General features: G+C 46.3%; 1 protein-coding gene across 2 annotated transcripts in view; it reads right to left on the bottom strand.

Annotated features, from left to right (window-relative positions):
- Positions 1-1366: 1366 nt before the first annotated feature.
- The window catches only part of LOC139385613 (retinol-binding protein 2-like), a 44347-nt gene continuing 27553 nt past the window's right edge, over positions 1367-18160 (bottom strand). Inside the window, exons 1-4 of one of the 2 annotated variants that reach the window (XM_071130826.1) lie at positions 6657-6735; positions 3013-3191; positions 2190-2291; positions 1367-1501 (exon numbers count right to left, since the gene is read on the bottom strand). In XM_071130826.1, coding sequence (XP_070986927.1) covers positions 1448-1501; positions 2190-2291; positions 3013-3191; positions 6657-6717 — 396 coding nt within the window. In that variant the 5' untranslated portion in view covers positions 6718-6735 and the 3' untranslated portion in view covers positions 1367-1447. Of the gene's footprint in view, positions 1502-2189; positions 2292-3012; positions 3192-6656; positions 6736-18160 lie in introns of those variants that run through there. The other variant, XM_071130825.1, reaches the window with a different exon arrangement.

Genomic DNA, 18160 nt, shown 5'->3' with positions numbered 1-18160 from the left:
TTCCAGGTGAGAAAGGGCAGTGTGGAGTGCGATGAGATTGCTTCATCTGTGGATCTGTTGGGGTGGTATGCGAATTGGAGTGGGTCTAGGGTGTTCGGGAGGATGCAGTTGATGTGAGCCATGACCAGCCTTTCAAAGCACTTCATGGCTACCGACATGAGTGCCACGGTGCGGTAATCATTTAGGCAGGTTACCTTCACTTCCTCGGGCACAGGGACTATGGTGGTCTGCTTGAAACATGTTGGTATTACAGACTCGGTCAGGGAGAGGTTGAAAATGTCAGTGAAGACACTTGACAGTTTATCCATGCATGCTTTGAGTACACGTCCTGGTAATCCGTCTGGCCCAGTGGCTTTGTGAATGTTGACCTGTTTAAATGTTTTGTTCACATCGGCTACCGAGAGCGTTATCACAGTCATCCAGTATAGTTGGTTCAGACTAAAGTTCAAACCATGTTGGTGTTGCAAGAAGCACGTTCCAACCAACTAAACAATCACATACTTGTGTCATAACAATTAGAATTTTATACGCTCCCAGCTCTATGCCTATGCTTGATGGCCGTAGTGTTCTACTTTAAATAATTTAACTGCACCTGTTGAGGGTTTCATATCTGTCAGGTCTTGATATGAAAGCCTGGATGGTGTGAGGAATACTCTCCCAATCTTGTATTCAAAGTCCAAACCTCCTCACTGTTGCATGTTGAAAGGTTCCGTAGACCTTCTGTCATGTCATTGATAATCACTTAGATCTGTCCCTGTGAAGTAGTAGATAAGGTCGCAGGCCTTCACAACCCAACTGAACATCATATACTGTACGCTATTCATATATGCCTTCTTCTGGTCATCTACTGTACAGTGTACTCGATTGATTTGCCAATTTACACAATTCCGTTCTCTCACAATGACGTGCTAATTTGAGAAGAAATGTTATGTTTTTAAAAGGTCATACTGTTTGTTTTTATTTACAAGTACTGTCAACTCTGGTCAATATACACCCATATAAATATTAATTTAACTTAAAGTCAATGCATCCCATCTGCTTGGGTTGAATTAAGTATTTATTAAATGTAATCACATCATAAATACATAACATAATTATGCAGGCAGAAACACATGTATGTAATGTTCTTTTTGATCTTTTGCACCCCAGTATCTCTACCTGCACATCATCATCTGCACATCTATCACTCCAGTGTTAATGCTAAATTGTCATTTTTTTCCCCTCCAAGGCCTATTTATTGCCTCCCTAAACCTCCCTACTCTTCTACATTTGCACACACTGTACATAGATTTTTCTATTGTGTTATTGACTATATGTTTGTTTATGTGACGCACTGCTTTGCTTTATCTTGGCCAGGTCACAGTTGTAAATGAGAACTTGATCTCAACTGGCCTACCTGGTTAAATAAAGGTGAAATCATTTTTTAAACATTACAACAAAGACTGTTTTAGGGTTTCTTCTTGAATACTTGTTTGCAGACTTTGTCTTCAACATAGATGTCCTGAAAAAAAAAGAGACGGACAGAAAGACAATTAGACAATCATATAACATGTAGTCTGCATCTGAACCGGCACCCTATTCCCTATATCAGGGGTGTAAACTCATTCCATGGAGGGCCGATTGTCTGCGGGTTTCAGTTTTTTCCTTTCTATTAAGACCTAGATAACCAGGTGAGGGGAGTTCCTTACTAATTAGTGACCTTAATTCATCATTAAAGGGTGGAGCAAAAACCCGCAGACACTTGTCCCTCAATAAAATGGGTTTGACATATGTGCCCTATATAGTGCACTTCTAGTAAAAAGTAGGGCACTATAAAGGGAATAGGGTGCCATTTGGCATAAAGCCCTATAGGGATTATAGTATCACTTCTCTTTCTCAGAGCTCGAAAACAAGATTGACTTTACAACTTCCACTGTACTGATTGACATACATACATGCAACTTCTCACTTTATTATCATGAAAAAGGCCAGAGTGTAAGTCTGAATGAGGATATAAAAGGTATAAAAGCTGAAGGATTGATAGCTGTCTGTCTCTTTATCTCTCTCCTCAGAAATGTACTAAATGTATAGAGCTTCTGTTGTCTTAGGTATGAAGAATCTGTAACGTCCTGTATGTTCAACTTGAAGTCTAGGACATTTCTCTCTCTTTTCTGTCTCTAAACCCCTCCCCCCATCTGTCTTGCTCTCACCAGGTGTAGCAGGTCTCCTTCTATCCATTGCTTCCAGCCACGATTGGCCTTCTCTCCCTTCTGCACAGCCACCAACGTATCTCCATTCCAGGTAACCAGTGTCTGAAGAACACACACAGTTAGCTTACCGTAGACAAGCATTTACCCAAATGTCCCACAGCTAAGATAACAGGCTGGTATCATAGACGTAACATAGTAAACAAAAATATGTGAAACTCAAATTAGTATATGTTACATTTGGTACGGTTGCATAAGACAGAAGGTTACTTAAGGAAAAAACGTTGGTCGGGGTGGATGACGTGAGCGTCTAGCAACCCCAAAGTTGTAATTGGTAACATATCATACACATTTTAATTCAGAACATATCATACAAAGTGGATGATGTATATCCACAAATTAAAACATACCATACCAAATGTAAAATATCATACTAATTTGGGTGTCCCGTATTTTCGTTTACTATGTTACGTCTAACCCTGAGTCCAGGCTGAAGATGTGTGTATGTTTCCATAAAGCCAGGGTCAACAACCCACAGCAGTGCTTATGGCTGTCTCTTGAATTGTAGTCTGAGAGAGACTGGGCCAAACCTTTTAAGATGCTTGGATTGTGGGCTATGTGTGTGAGGGCTATGTGACCATACAGTATGCATTAACAAACTGAGAGTCAAGGGAAAGTAGGAGATGAAAACCTATAAGAAATGTAAATAAAAATGGTGGAATAGAATAAAAGGAGAGAGCATGGAGAGGGTAAAGGTTAGGGGTTGGAACCAGTTAGGACAAAGTGCAGTGACACTCTGACGTGGTCATATTGGTTGTGGTCCTACCTGGATCGTCCTGTTGTCCAGTCCCTTAGTGACCTCCTCAAACTCCTCCCCGACGGTGAAGTTGACCTCGTAGTTCCTGAAGGTGCTCAAGGTCTTGGTCTCAAACTTGTCTCCGTTCTGGATGATCACCTTGGTCTGGGTCAGGTGGGTGGCGATCTTACGGGTTGCAAAGTCAATATCTGGAGGAAACACAATGAAACAACAATGTCAATGTTTAAAGATGCTCTGCTCTTTCCATGACATAGACTGACCAGGTGAATCCAATCCCTTATTGATGTCACTTGTTTCATCCACTTCAGTGTAGATGAAGTGGAGGAGACAGGTTAAACAGGATTTGTAAGTCTTGAGACAAATGAGACATGGATTGTGTATGTGTGCCATTCAGAGGGTGAATGAGCAAGACAAAATATTTAAGTGCCTTTGAACGGGGTATGGTAGTAGGTGCCAGGCGCACTGATTTGAGTGTGTCAAAAACCTCAACGCTGCTGGGTTTTTCAGAATGGTCCACCACCTGAAAGACATCCAGCCAACTTGACACAACTGTGGGAAGCATTGGAGTCAACATGGGCCAGCATCCCTGTGGAAAGCTTTCGACACCTTGTAGAGTCCATGCCCTGACGTATTGAGGCCGTTCTGAGGGCAAAATGGGGTGCAACTCAATATTAGGAAGGTGTTCCTAATGTTTTGTACACTCAGTGTATACTGTGAGTATGAAGTATGAACTTTTTAGGGCTTGGCGTCCCGCTGGGTACATACAAGTGTCTTATATTGGTCAAAAGATTAAATTCTTGTTGATTTAACAGCATTGTTCAATTTACAGTAGCTTTTACAGTGAAAGCATGCCATGCGATTGTTTGAGGACGGCACACCACATCAAAATATTTTTCCACCGGCACAGGTTTCATAAATTCACAAATAGCGATTAAATATTCACTTACTTTTTGAAAATCTTCCTCTGATTTGTCATCCAAAGGGTCCCAGCTATAACATGTAGTGTCGATGTGTTAGATAAAATCCTTATTTATATCCCAAAAAGTCAGTTTAGTTGGCGCCATCGATTTGAGTAATCCACTCGTTCAACATGCAGAGAAAGGAATCCAAAAATCTACCCCTAAACTTTGTTTCAACAAGTCAAAATACGTTTCGATTTACTCCTCAGATACTGTTACGATCATCGTAATGAGCGGACCAAGGCGCAGCGTGATTGAAGTTCCATATCTTTATTACGGTGAAAGGCGCACTGGAGGCCTGGTGCGTGGAGCCGGCACAGGTGGCACCGGACTGGTGACACGCACTTCAGGGCTAGTGCGGGGAGCTGGCACAGGACGTACCGGACTGGGGAGCCGGCACAGGTGGCACTGGACTGGTGACACGCACTTCAGGAATTGTGCGGAGAGCTGGCACAGGACCAAACTGTTGACAGGCTCCTCAGGTCGGATGCCGTGTAGAACACACCTACATAACATTTCTCTCATCTCTCTCTCCCCCAAATTCTCCATCGCCTCCCTGACGGTCTCTGGCTCTTCAGGGTGGGTACGGGTAGCTGGCACAGATGGGTAAAAATGTCTTAAGCCAGTTAAGGATCACCACTTTATTTTAAGAATGTGAACTGCACATTGAGAAAAGATCATACTTTTTGTAGAAATGTCCTCTGGTCTGATGAAACTGTTTGGCCATAATGACCATCGTTATGTTTGGAGGAAAAAGGGGGAGGCTTGCAAGCCAAAGAACACCATGTCAGAATAATAGTAGAGATAATGACTTATTTCAGCTTTTATTTATTTCATCACATTCCCAGTGGGTCAGAGGTTTGCACACACTCAATTCGTATTTGGTAGCATTGCCTTTTAAATTTTTTAACTTGGGTGAAACGTTTCGGGCAGCCTTCCACAAGCTTCCCACAATAAGTTGGGTGAATTTTGGCCCACTCCTCCTAACAGAGCTGGTGTAACTGAGTCAGGGTTGTAGGCCTACTTGCTCGCACATGATTTTTCAGTTCTGCCCACACATTTTCTTTAGGATTGAGGTCAGGGCTTTGTGAAGGCCACTCCAATACCTTGACTTTGTTGTCCTTAAGCCATTTTGCCACAACTTTGGTCATTGTTCATTTGGAAGACCCATTTGCGACCGAGCTTTAACTTCCTGACTGATGTCTTGTGATGTTGCTTCAATATAACCACATAATTATCCTGCCTCATGATGATCTATTTTGTGAAGTGCAACAGTCCCTCCTGCAGCAAAGCACCCCCACAACATGATGCTGCCACCCCCGTGCTTCACAGTTGGGATGGTGTTCTTTGGCTTGCAAGCCTCCCCCTTTTTCCTCCAAACATAACGTTAGCCATTATGGCCAAACAGTTCTATTTTTGTTTCATCAGACCAGAGGACATTTCTCCAAAAGTATGATATTTATCTCGAATTGCAGTTGCAAACCGTAGTCTGGCTTTTTATGGCGGTTTTGGAGCAGTGGCTTCTTCCTTGCTGATCAGCCTTTCAGATTATGTCAATGTAGGACTCGTTTTACTGTGGATATAGATACTTTTGTGCCTGTTTCCTCCAGCATCTTCACAAGGTCCTTTGCTGTTGTTCTGGTATTGATTTGCACTTTTTGCACCAAAGTACGTTTATCTCTAGGAGGCAGAACGTGTCTCCTTCCAGAGCGGTATGACGGCTGCATGGTCCCATGGTGTTTATACTTGAGTACTATTGTTTGTACAGATGAACGTGGTGCCTTCAGGCGTTTGTAAATTGCTCCCATGGATGAACTAGACTTGTGGAGGTCTACAATTGTTTTTCTGAGGTCTTGGCTGATTTGTTTGATTTGAAGGTAGGCCTTGAAATACATCCACAGGTTTACCTCTAATTGACTCAAATGATGTCAATTAGCCTATCAGAAGCTTCTAAAGCCATTACATAATTTTCTGGAATTTTCCAAGCTGTTAGAAGGGACAGTCAACTTAGTGTATGTAAACTGGAATTGTGATACAGTGAATTATAAGTGAAATAATCTGTCTGTAAACAATTGTTGGAAAAATTACTTGTGTCATGCACAAAGTAGATGTCCTAACTGACTTGCCAAAACTATAGTTTGTTAACAAGAAATTAGTGGAGTGGTTGAAAAACAAGTTTTAATGACTCCAACCTAAGTGTATGTAAACTTCTGACTTCAACTGTTTATTAGCCATGTACCACAACCCTTGGGCCTTATTGCTTTATTATAAACTGGTTACCAATGTAATTGGAAGAGTTGAAGTAATATTTTGTCATACCTGTGCTATACGTTCTGCTATACCACAGCTTTCAGCCAATCAGCATTCAGGGCTCAAACCACCAACCAATTTCATATATACTCTTTTCACCTTGGTTGGACAGTGAGGTGTGTATAGTAAACTGTTTTGTTGTGTTCCCTTGTGTATTAGCCACCAGTCCCCCTCTTCAGTTATGAGACTGGAGCTCAAGTTCTAGAATTACTATTCCACTCAGACCAGCTCTGTTGACAATCTCATTTACCCTTTTTAAAATGGCCTTGTACCAGAAATAGAGCTGAATAAGTTAAACTGTGAGCCTGCACTGCATTGCATTGGCCACAAAGTGTAAATTCAATTTCTACCCATCTCTCTTTTTGATGAGGTTCTATTACTTACCCATACAAATATGTTCTCCCTCCCTATGTTTCCATATGGCTGTGATTTTCAATCCGTTCATGGAAATGAGAGAGCGGCACGGAATGAGACGCCTCGGATTTGGGATTTTTTGGGTTGAGCGGGAGGGAGTTATGACAGGGAGGAGTTAAAACAGGGAGGGAGTTATAACACGGAGGGAGTTATGACAGGGAGGGAGTTATAACATGGAGGGAGTTATGACAGGGAGGAGTTATAACACGGAGGGAGTTATGACAGGGAGGGAGTTATGACACGGAGGGAGTTATGACACGGAGGGAGTTATGACAGGGAGGAGTTATAACAGGCAGGGAGTTATGACACGGAGGGAGTTATGACAGGGAGGGAGTTATAACACGGAGGGAGATATGACAGGGAGGGAGTTATAACACGGAGGGAGTTATGGCATGGAGGGAGTTATGGCATGGAGGGAGTTATGACACGGAGGGAGTTATTGCATGGAGGGAGTTATGACACGGAGGGAGTTATGACACAGAGGGATTTAAGACACGGAGGGAGTTATGACACAGAGGGAGTTATGGCATGGAGGGAGTTATGACACGGAGGGAGTTATGAAATGGAGGGAGTTATGGCATGGAGGGAGTTATGGCATGGAGGGAGTTATGGCATGGAGGGAGTTATGACACGGAGGGAGTTATAACACGGAGGGAGTTATGATGGAGGGAGTTATGACACGGAGGGAGTTATAACACGGAGGGAGTTATGACACGGAGGGAGTTATGGCATGGAGGGAGTTATGACACGGAGGGAGTTATGAAATGGAGGGAGTTATGGCATGGAGGGAGTTATGGCATGGAGGGAGTTATGACGGAGGGAGTTATGACGGAGGGAGTTATGACGGAGGGAGTTATGACACGGAGGGAGTTATGGCATGGAGGGAGTTATGACACGGAGGGAGTTATGACACGGAGGGAGTTTTAACACGGAGGGAGTTATGACGGAGGGAGTTATAACACGGAGGAATTTAAAACACGGAGGGAATCATAACACGGAGGGAGTTATGACACGGAGGGAGTTATGGCATGGAGGGAGTTATAACACGGAGGGATTTAAAACACGGAGGGAGTTATAACATGGAGTGATTATAACACGGAGGGAGTTATAACACGGAGGGAGTTATAACACGGAGGGATTTAAAACACGGAGGGAGTTATAACACAGAGGGAGTTATAACACGGAGGGAGTTATAACACAGAGGGATTTAAAACACGGAGGGAGTTATAACACGGAGGGATTTATAACACGGAGGGATTTAAAACACGGAGGGAGTTATAACACGGAGGGAGTTATGACACGGAGGGAGTTATGACACGGAGGGAGTTATAACACGGAGGGATTTAAAACACGGAGGGAGTTATAACACGGAGGGATTTAAAACACGGAGGGAGATATAACACGGAGGGATTTAAAACACGGAGGGAGTTATAACACGGAGGGAGTTATAACACGGAGGGAGTTATAACACGGAGGGATTTAAAACACGGAGGGAGTTATAACACGGAGGGAGTTATAACACGAAGGGATTTAAAACACGGAGGGAGTCATAACACGGAGGGAGTTATCACACGGAGGGAGTTATGACACGGAGGGAGTTATAACACGGAGGGAGTTATGACACGGAGGGAGTTATGACACGGAGGGAGTTATGCCACGGAGGGAGATATAACACGGAGGGAGTTATGACACGGAGGGAGTTATGACACGGAGGGAGTTATGACACGGAGGGAGTTATGACACGGAGGGAGTTATGACAGGGAGGAGTTATAACAGGCAGGGAGTTATGACACGGAGGGAGTTATGACAGGGAGGGAGTTATAACACGGAGGGAGATATGACAGGGAGGGAGTTATAACACGGAGGGAGTTATGGCATGGAGGGAGTTATGGCATGGAGGGAGTTATAACACGGAGGGAGTTATGGCATGGAGGGATTTATGGCATGGAGGGAGTTATGACACGGAGGGAGTTATTGCATGGAGGGAGTTATGACACGGAGGGAGTTATGACACAGAGGGATTTAAGACACGGAGGGAGTTATGACACGGAGGGAGTTATGGCATGGAGGGAGTTATGACACGGAGGGAGTTATGAAATGGAGGGAGTTATGGCATGGAGGGAGTTATGGCATGGAGGGAGTTATGGCATGGAGGGAGTTATGACACGGAGGGAGTTATAACACGGAGGGAGTTATGATGGAGGGAGTTATGACACGGAGGGAGTTATAACACGGAGGGAGTTATGACACGGAGGGAGTTATGGCATGGAGGGAGTTATGACACGGAGGGAGTTATGAAATGGAGGGAGTTATGGCATGGAGGGAGTTATGGCATGGAGGGAGTTATGACGGAGGGAGTTATGACGGAGGGAGTTATGACGGAGGGAGTTATGACACGGAGGGAGTTATGGCATGGAGGGAGTTATGACACGGAGGGAGTTATGACACGGAGGGAGTTATAACACGGAGGGAGTTATGACGGAGGGAGTTATAACACGGAGGAATTTAAAACACGGAGGGAGTCATAACACGGAGGGAGTTATGACACGGAGGGAGTTATAGCACGGAGGGAGTTATAACACGGAGGGATTTAAAACACGGAGGGAGTTATAACATGGAGTGATTATAACACGGAGGGAGTTATAACACGGAGGGAGTTATAACTAGGAGGGATTTAAAACACGGAGGGAGTTATAACACGGAGGGAGTTATAACACGGAGGGAGTTATAACACAGAGGGATTTAAAACACGGAGGGAGTTATAACACAGAGGGATTTATGACACAGAGGGAGTTATGACACGGAGGGAGTTATGGCATGGAGGGAGTTATAACACGGAGGGAGTTATAACACGGAGGGATTTAAAACACGGAGGGAGTTATAACACGGAGGGATTTAAAACACGGAGGGAGATATAACACGGAGGGATTTAAAACACGGAGGGAGTTATAACACGGAGGGAGTTATAACACGGAGGGAGTTATAACACGGAGGGATTTAAAACACGGAGGGAGTTATAACACGGAGGGAGTTATAACACGGAGGGAGTTATAACACGGAGGGATTTAAAACACGGAGGGAGTCATAACACAGAGGGAGTTATGACACGGAGGGAGGTATGACACGGAGGGAGTTATAACACGGAGGGATTTAAAACACGGAGGGAGTTATAACACGGAGTGATTATAACACAGAGGGAGTTATAACACGGAGGGAGTTATAACAAGGAGGGATTTAAAACACGGAGGGAGTTATAACACGGAGGGAGTTATAACACGGAGGGAGTTATAACACGGAGGGATTTAAAACACGGAGGGAGTTATAACACGGAGGGATTTATAACACGGAGGGATTTAAAACACGGAGGGAGTTATAACACGGAGGGAGTTATGACACGGAGGGAGTTATGACACAGAGGGAGATATGACACGGAGGGAGTTATAACACGGAGGGAGTTATGACACGGAGGGAGTTATAACACGGAGGGAGTTATGACACGGAGGGAGTTATGGCATGGAGGGAGTTATAACACGGAGGGAGTTATAACACGGAGGGATTTAAAACACGGAGGGAGTTATAACACGGAGGGATTTAAAACACGGAGGGAGATATAACACGGAGGGATTTAAAACACGGAGGGAGATATAACACGGAGGGAGTTATAACACGGAGGGAGTTATAACACGAGGGATTTAAAACACGGAGGGAGTTATAACACGGAGGGAGTTATAACACGGAGGGAGTTATAACACGGAGGGATTTAAAACACGGAGGGAGTCATAACACGGAGGGATTTAAAACACGGAGGGAGTTATAACATGGAGGGAGTTATGACACGGAGGGATTTAAAACCCGGAGGGAGTTATAACACGGGGGGAGTTTTAACACGGGGGGATTTAAAACACGGAGGGAGTTATAACACGGAGGGAGTTATAACACGGAGGGAGTTATAACACGGAGGGATTTAAAACACGGAGGGAGATATAACACGGAGGGATTTAAAACACGGAGGGAGTTATAACATGGAGGGAGTTATGACACGGAGGGAGTTATGACACGGAGGGAGTTATGACACGGAGGGAGTTATGACACAGAGGGAGATATGACGGAGGGATTTATGGCGTGGAGGGAGTTATGGCATGGAGGGAGTTATGACGAAGGGAGTTATGACATGGAGGGAGTTATAACAGGGAGGGAGTTATGACACGGAGGGAGTTATGGCATGGAGGGAGTTTTGGCATGGAGGGAGTTATGGCATGGAGGGAGTTATGGCATGGAGGGAGTTATGACACAGAGGGAGTTATGACACGGACGGAGTTATAACACGGAGGGAGTTATAACACGGAGGGATTTAAAACACGGAGGGAGTTATAACACGGAGGGAGTTATAACACGGACGGAGTTATAACACGGAGGGATTTAAAACACGGAGGGAGTTATAACATGGAGGGATTTAAAACACGGAGGGAGTTATAACACGGAGGGAGTTATGACACGGAGGGAGTTATGACACGGAGGGAGTCATGACACGGAGGGAGTCATGACACGGAGGGAGTTATGACACGGAGGGATTTAAAACACGGAGGGAGTTATAACATGGAGGGAGTTATGATACGGAGGGAGTTATGGCATGGAGGGATTTATGGCATGGAGGGAGTTATGACACGGAGGGAGTTATGAAGGAGGGATTTATGACACGGAGGGAGTTATGACACAGAGGGATTTAAAACAAGGAGGGAGTTATGACACGGAGGGAGTTATGGCATGGAGGGAGTTTTTTCATGGAGGGAGTTATGGCATGGAGGGAGTTATGGCATGGAGGGAGTTATGACACGGAGGGAGTTATGGCATGGAGGGAGTTATGACATGGAGGGAGTTATGGCATAGAGGGAGTTATGGCATGGAGGGAGTTATGACATGGAGGGAGTTATGACATGGAGGGAGTTATGACATGGAGGGAGTTATGGCATGGAGGGAGTTATGGCATGGAGGGAGTTATGGCATGGAGGGAGTTATGACGAAGCGAGTTATGGCATGGAGGGAGTTATAACACAGAGGGAGTTATGACGGAGGGATTTATGGCATGGAGGGAGTTATGGCATGGAGGGAGTTATGGCACGGAGGGAGTTATGACGAAGCGAGTTATGGCACGGAGGGAGTTATAACACAGAGGGAGTTATGACGGAGGGATTTATGGCATGGAGGGAGTTATGGCATGGAGGGAGTTATGACGAAGGGAGTTATGACATGGATTGAGTTATAACACGGAGGGAGTTATGACACGGAGGGAGTTATGGCATGGAGGGAGTTATGACACGGAGGGAGTTATGACATGGAGGGAGTTATGACACGGAGGGAGTTATGGCATGGAGGGAGTTATGACACGGAGGGAGTTATGACACGGAGGGATTTAAAACACGGAGGGAGTTATGACACGGAGGGAGTTATGGCATGGAGGGAGTTATGACACGGAGGGAGTTATGGCATGGAGGGAGTTATGACACGGAGGGAGTTATGGCATGGAGGGAGTTATGACACGGAGGGATTTAAAACACGGAGGGAGTTATGACACGGAGGGAGTTATGGCATGGAGGCAGTTTTGGCATGGAGGGAGTTATGGCATGGAGGGAGTTATGACATGGAGGGAGTTATGGCATAGAGGGAGTTATGGCATGGAGGGAGTTATGACATGGAGGGAGTTATGACATGGAGGGAGTTATGACATGGAGGGAGTTATGGCATGGAGGGAGTTATGGCATGGAGGGAGTTATGGCATGGAGGGAGTTATGACGAAGCGAGTTATGGCATGGAGGGAGTTATAACACAGAGGGAGTTATGACGGAGGGAGTTATGGCATGGAGGGAGTTTTTTCATGGAGGGAGTTATGGCATGGAGGGAGTTATGGCATGGAGGGAGTTATGACACGGAGGGAGTTATGGCATGGAGGGAGTTATGACATGGAGGGAGTTATGGCATAGAGGGAGTTATGGCATGGAGGGAGTTATGACATGGAGGGAGTTATGACATGGAGGGAGTTATGACATGGAGGGAGTTATGGCATGGAGGGAGTTATGGCATGGAGGGAGTTATGGCATGGAGGGAGTTATGACGAAGCGAGTTATGGCATGGAGGGAGTTATAACACAGAGGGAGTTATGACGGAGGGATTTATGGCATGGAGGGAGTTATGGCATGGAGGGAGTTATGGCACGGAGGGAGTTATGACGAAGCGAGTTATGGCACGGAGGGAGTTATAACACAGAGGGAGTTATGACGGAGGGATTTATGGCATGGAGGGAGTTATGGCATGGAGGGAGTTATGACGAAGGGAGTTATGACATGGATTGAGTTATAACACGGAGGGAGTTATGACACGGAGGGAGTTATGGCATGGAGGGAGTTATGACACGGAGGGAGTTATGACATGGAGGGAGTTATGACACGGAGGGAGTTATGGCATGGAGGGAGTTATGACACGGAGGGAGTTATGACACGGAGGGATTTAAAACACGGAGGGAGTTATGACACGGAGGGAGTTATGGCATGGAGGGAGTTATGACACGGAGGGAGTTATGGCATGGAGGGAGTTATGACACGGAGGGAGTTATGGCATGGAGGGAGTTATGACACGGAGGGATTTAAAACACGGAGGGAGTTATGACACGGAGGGAGTTATGGCATGGAGGCAGTTTTGGCATGGAGGGAGTTATGGCATGGAGGGAGTTATGACATGGAGGGAGTTATGGCATAGAGGGAGTTTTGGCATGGAGGGAGTTATGGCATGGAGGGAGTTATGGCATGGAGGGAGTTATGACACGGAGGGAGTTATGGCATGGAGGGAGTTATGACATGGAGGGAGTTATGGCATAGAGGGAGTTATGGCATGGAGGGAGTTATGACACGGAGGGAGTTATGGCATGGAGGGAGTTATGACACGGAGGGAGTTATGACACGGAGGGAGTTATGACAAGGAGGGAGTTATGACACAGAGGGAGTTATGACGGAGGGATTTATGGCATGGAGGGAGTTATGGCATGGAGGGAGTTATGACGAAGGGAGTTATGACATGGAGGGAATTATAACACGGAGGGAGTTACGACACGGAGGGAGTTATGGCATGGAGGGAGTTATGACACGGAGGGAGTTATGAAACGGAGGGATTTAAAACACGGAGGGAGTTATGACACGGAGGGAGTTATGGCATGGAGGGAGTTTTGGCATGGAGGGAGTTATGGCATGGAGGGAGTTATGGCATGGAGGGAGTTATGACACGGAGGGAGTTATGGCATGTAGGGAGTTATGACGGAGGGAGTTATGACACGGAGGAGTTATGGCATGGAGGGAGTTATGACACGGAGGGAGTTATGGCATGGAGGGAGTTATGGCATGGAGGGAGTTATGGCATGGAGGGAGTTATGACATGGAGGGAGTTATGACATGGAGGGAGTTATGACATGGAGGGAGTTATGGCATGGAGGGAGTTATGGCATGGAGGGAGTTATGGCATAGAGGGAGTTATAACACGGAGGGATTTAAAACACGGAGGGAGTTATAACACGGAGGGAGTTATAACACGGAGGGAGTTATAACACGGAGGGAGTTATAACAAGGAGGGATTTAAAACCCGGAGGGAGTTATAACACGGAGGGAGTTTTAACACGGAGGGATTTAAAACACGGAGGGAGTTATAACACGGAGGGAGTTATAACACGGAGGGATTTAAAACACGGAGGGAGTTATAACACGGAGGGAGTTATAACACGGAGGGAGTTATAACACGGAGGGAGTTATAACACATACGGAGTTATAACACGGAGGGAGTTATAACACGGAGGGATTTAAAACACGGAGGGAGATATAACACGGAGGGAGTTATAACACGGCGCGATTTAAAACACGGAGGGATTTAAAACACGGAGGGATTTAAAACATGGAGGGAGTTATGGCATGGAGGGAGTTATGACACGGAGGGAGTTATGACACGGAGGGAGTTATGACACAGAGGGAGATATGACGGAGGGATTTATGGCATGGAGTGAGTTATGGCATGGAGGGAGTTATGACGCAGGGAGTTATGACATGGAGGGAGTTATAAAACGGAAGGAGTTAAGACACAGAGGGAGTTATGGCATGGAGGGAGTTATGACACGGAGGGAGTTATGGCATGGAGGGAGTTATGACACGGAGGGAGTTATGGCATGGAGAGAGTTATGACACGGAGGGAGTTATGGCATGGAGGGATTTATGTTATGGAGGGAGTTATGACATGGAGGGAGTTATGACACGGAGGGATTTAAAACACGGAGGGAGTTATGACACGGAGGGAGTTTTGGCATGGAGGGAGTTATGGCATGGAGGGAGTTATGGCATGGAGGGAGTTATGACGGAGGGTGTTATGACACGGAGGGAGTTATGGCATGGAGGGAGTTATGACGTGGAGGGAGTTATGGCATAGAGGTAGTTATGACACGGAGGGAGTTATTGCATAGAGGGAGTTATGGCATGGAGGGAGTTATGACACGGAGGGAGTTATGGCATGGAGGGAGTTATGACACGGAGGGAGTTATGACACGGAGGGAGTTATGACACTGAGGGAGTTATAACATGGAGGGAGTTATGACACGGAGGGAGTTATGGCATGGAGGGAGTTATGGCATAGAGGGAGTTATGGCATGGAGGGAGTTATGGCATAGAGGGAGTTATGGCATGGATGGAGTTATGACACGGAGGGAATTATGGCATGGAAGGAGTTATGACACGGAGGGAGTTATGGCATGGAGGGAGGTATGACACGGAGGGAGTTATAACACAGAGGGATTTAAAACACGGAGGGAGTTATAACACGGAGGGAGTTATAACACGGAGGGAGTTATAACACGGAGGGAGTTATAACACGGAGGGATTTAAAACACGAAGGGAGTTATGACACGGAGGGAGTTATGGCATGGAGGGAGTTTTGGCATGGAGGGAGTTATGACACAGAGGGAGTTATGACGAAGGGAGTTATGTTATGGAGGGAGTTATGACACGGAGGGATTTGAAACACGGAGGGAGTTATGACACGGAGGGATTTAAAACACGGAGGGAGTTTTGACACGGAGGGAGTTATGGCATGGAGGGAGTTTTGGCATGGAGGGAGTTATGGCATGGAGGGAGTTATGGCATGGAGGGAGTTATGACATGGAGGGAGTTATGACACGGAGGGAGTTATGGCATAGAGGGAGTTATGGCATGGAGGGAGTTATGACACGGAGGGAGTTATGGCATGGAGGGAGTTATGACACGGAGGGAGTTAAAACACGGAGGGAGTTATGACACGGAGGGATTTATGGCATGGAGGGAGTTATGGCATAGAGGGAGTTATGGCATGGAGGGAGTTATGGCATGGAGGGAGTTATGACATGGAGGGAGTTATGACACGGAGGGATTTAAAACACGGAGGGAGTTATGACACGGAGGGATTTAAAACACAGAGGGAGTTATGACACGGAGGGAGTTATGGCATGGAGGGAGTTTTGGCATGGAGGGAGTTATGACGAAGCGAGTTATGGCATGGAGGGAGTTATAACACGGAGGGAGTTATGACACGGAGGGAGTTATAACACAGAGGGAGTTATGACGGAGGGATTTATGGCATGGAGGGAGTTATGGCATGGAGGGAGTTATAACACGGAGGGAGTTATGACACGGAGGGAGTTATAACACAGAGGGAGTTATGACGGAGGGATTTATGGCATGGAGGGAGTTATGGCATGGAGGGAGTTATGACGAAGGGAGTTATGACATGGAGGGAGTTATAACACGGAGGGAGTTATGACACGGAGGGAGTTATGGCATGGAGGGAGTTATGACACGGAGGGAGTTATGGCATGGAGGGAGTTATGACACGGAGGGAGATATGGCATGGAGGGAGTTATGACACGGAGGGAGTTATGACACGGAGGGATTTAAAACACGGAGGGAGTTATGACACGGAGGGAGTTATGGCATGGAGGGAGTTTTGGCATGGAGGGAGTTATGACATGGAGGGAGTTATGGCATGGAGGGAGTTATGACATGGAGGGATTTATAGCATAGAGGGAGTTTTGGCATGGAGGGAGTTATAGCATGGAGGGAGTTATGGCATGGAGGGAGTTATGACACGGAGGGAGTTATGGCATGGAGGGAGTTATGACATGGAGGGAGTTATGGCATGAAGAGAGTTATGGCATGGAGGGAGTTATGACACGGAGGGAATTATGGCATGGAAGGAGTTATGACACGGAGGGAATTATGGCATGGAAGGAGTTATGACACGGAGGGAGTTATGGCATGGAGGGAGGTATGACACGGAGGGAGTTATAACACAGAGGGATTTAAAACACGGAGGGAGTTATAACACGGAGGGAGTTATAACACGGAGGGAGTTATAACACGGAGGGAGTTATAACACGGAGGGATTTAAAACACAGAGGGAGTTATGGCATGGAAGGAGTTATGGCATAGAGGGAGTTATGGCATGGAGGGAGTTATGGCATGGAGGGAGTTATGGCATAGAAGGAGTTATGACACGGAGGGAGTTATGGCATGGAGGGAGTTATGACATGGAGGGAGTTATGGCATAGAGGGAGTTATGGCATGGAGGGAGTTATGACACGGAGGGAATTATGGCATGGAAGGAGTTATGACACGGAGGGAGTTATGGCATGGAGGGAGGTATGACACGGAGGGAGTTATAACATGGAGGGATTTAAAACACGCGGGGAGTTATAACACAGAGGGAGTTATGACACGGAGGGAGTTATAACACGGAGGGAGTTATGACACGGAGGGAGTTATGACACGGAGGGAGTTATGACACGGAGGGATTTAAAACACGGAGGGAGTTATAACATGGAGGGAGTTATGATACGGAGGGAGTTATGGCATGGAGGGATTTATGGCATGGAGGGAGTTATGACACGGAGGGAGTTATGAAGGAGGGATTTATGACACGGAGGAAGTTATGACACAGAGGGATTTAAAACACGGAGGGAGTTATGACACGGAGGGAGTTATGGCATGGAGGGAGTTATGGCATGGAGGGAGTTATGACACGGAGGGAGTTATGGCATGGAGGGAGTTATGACATGGAGGGAGTTATGGCATAGAGGGAGTTATGGCATGGAGGGAGTTATGACATGGAGGGAGTTATGACATGGAGGGAGTTATGACATGGAGGGAGTTATGGCATGGAGGGAGTTATGGCATGGAGGGAGTTATGGCATGGAGGGAGTTATGACGAAGCGAGTTATGGCATTGAGGGAGTTATAACACGGAGGGAGTTATGACACGGAGGGAGTTATAACACAGAGGGAGTTATGACGGAGGGATTTATGGCATGGAGGGAGTTATGGCATGGAGGGAGTTATGACGAAGGGAGTTATGACATGGAGGGAGTTATAACACGGAGGGAGTTATGACACGGAGGGAGTTATGGCATGGAGGGAGTTATGA

The sequence above is a fragment of the Oncorhynchus clarkii genome, chromosome 27 (assembly GCF_045791955.1).
Source record: "Oncorhynchus clarkii lewisi isolate Uvic-CL-2024 chromosome 27, UVic_Ocla_1.0, whole genome shotgun sequence".
Taxonomy (NCBI): domain Eukaryota; kingdom Metazoa; phylum Chordata; class Actinopteri; order Salmoniformes; family Salmonidae; genus Oncorhynchus; species Oncorhynchus clarkii.
The sequence above is the reverse complement of the archived record's forward strand: the minus strand, read 5'-3'. Positions and strand labels throughout refer to the sequence as shown.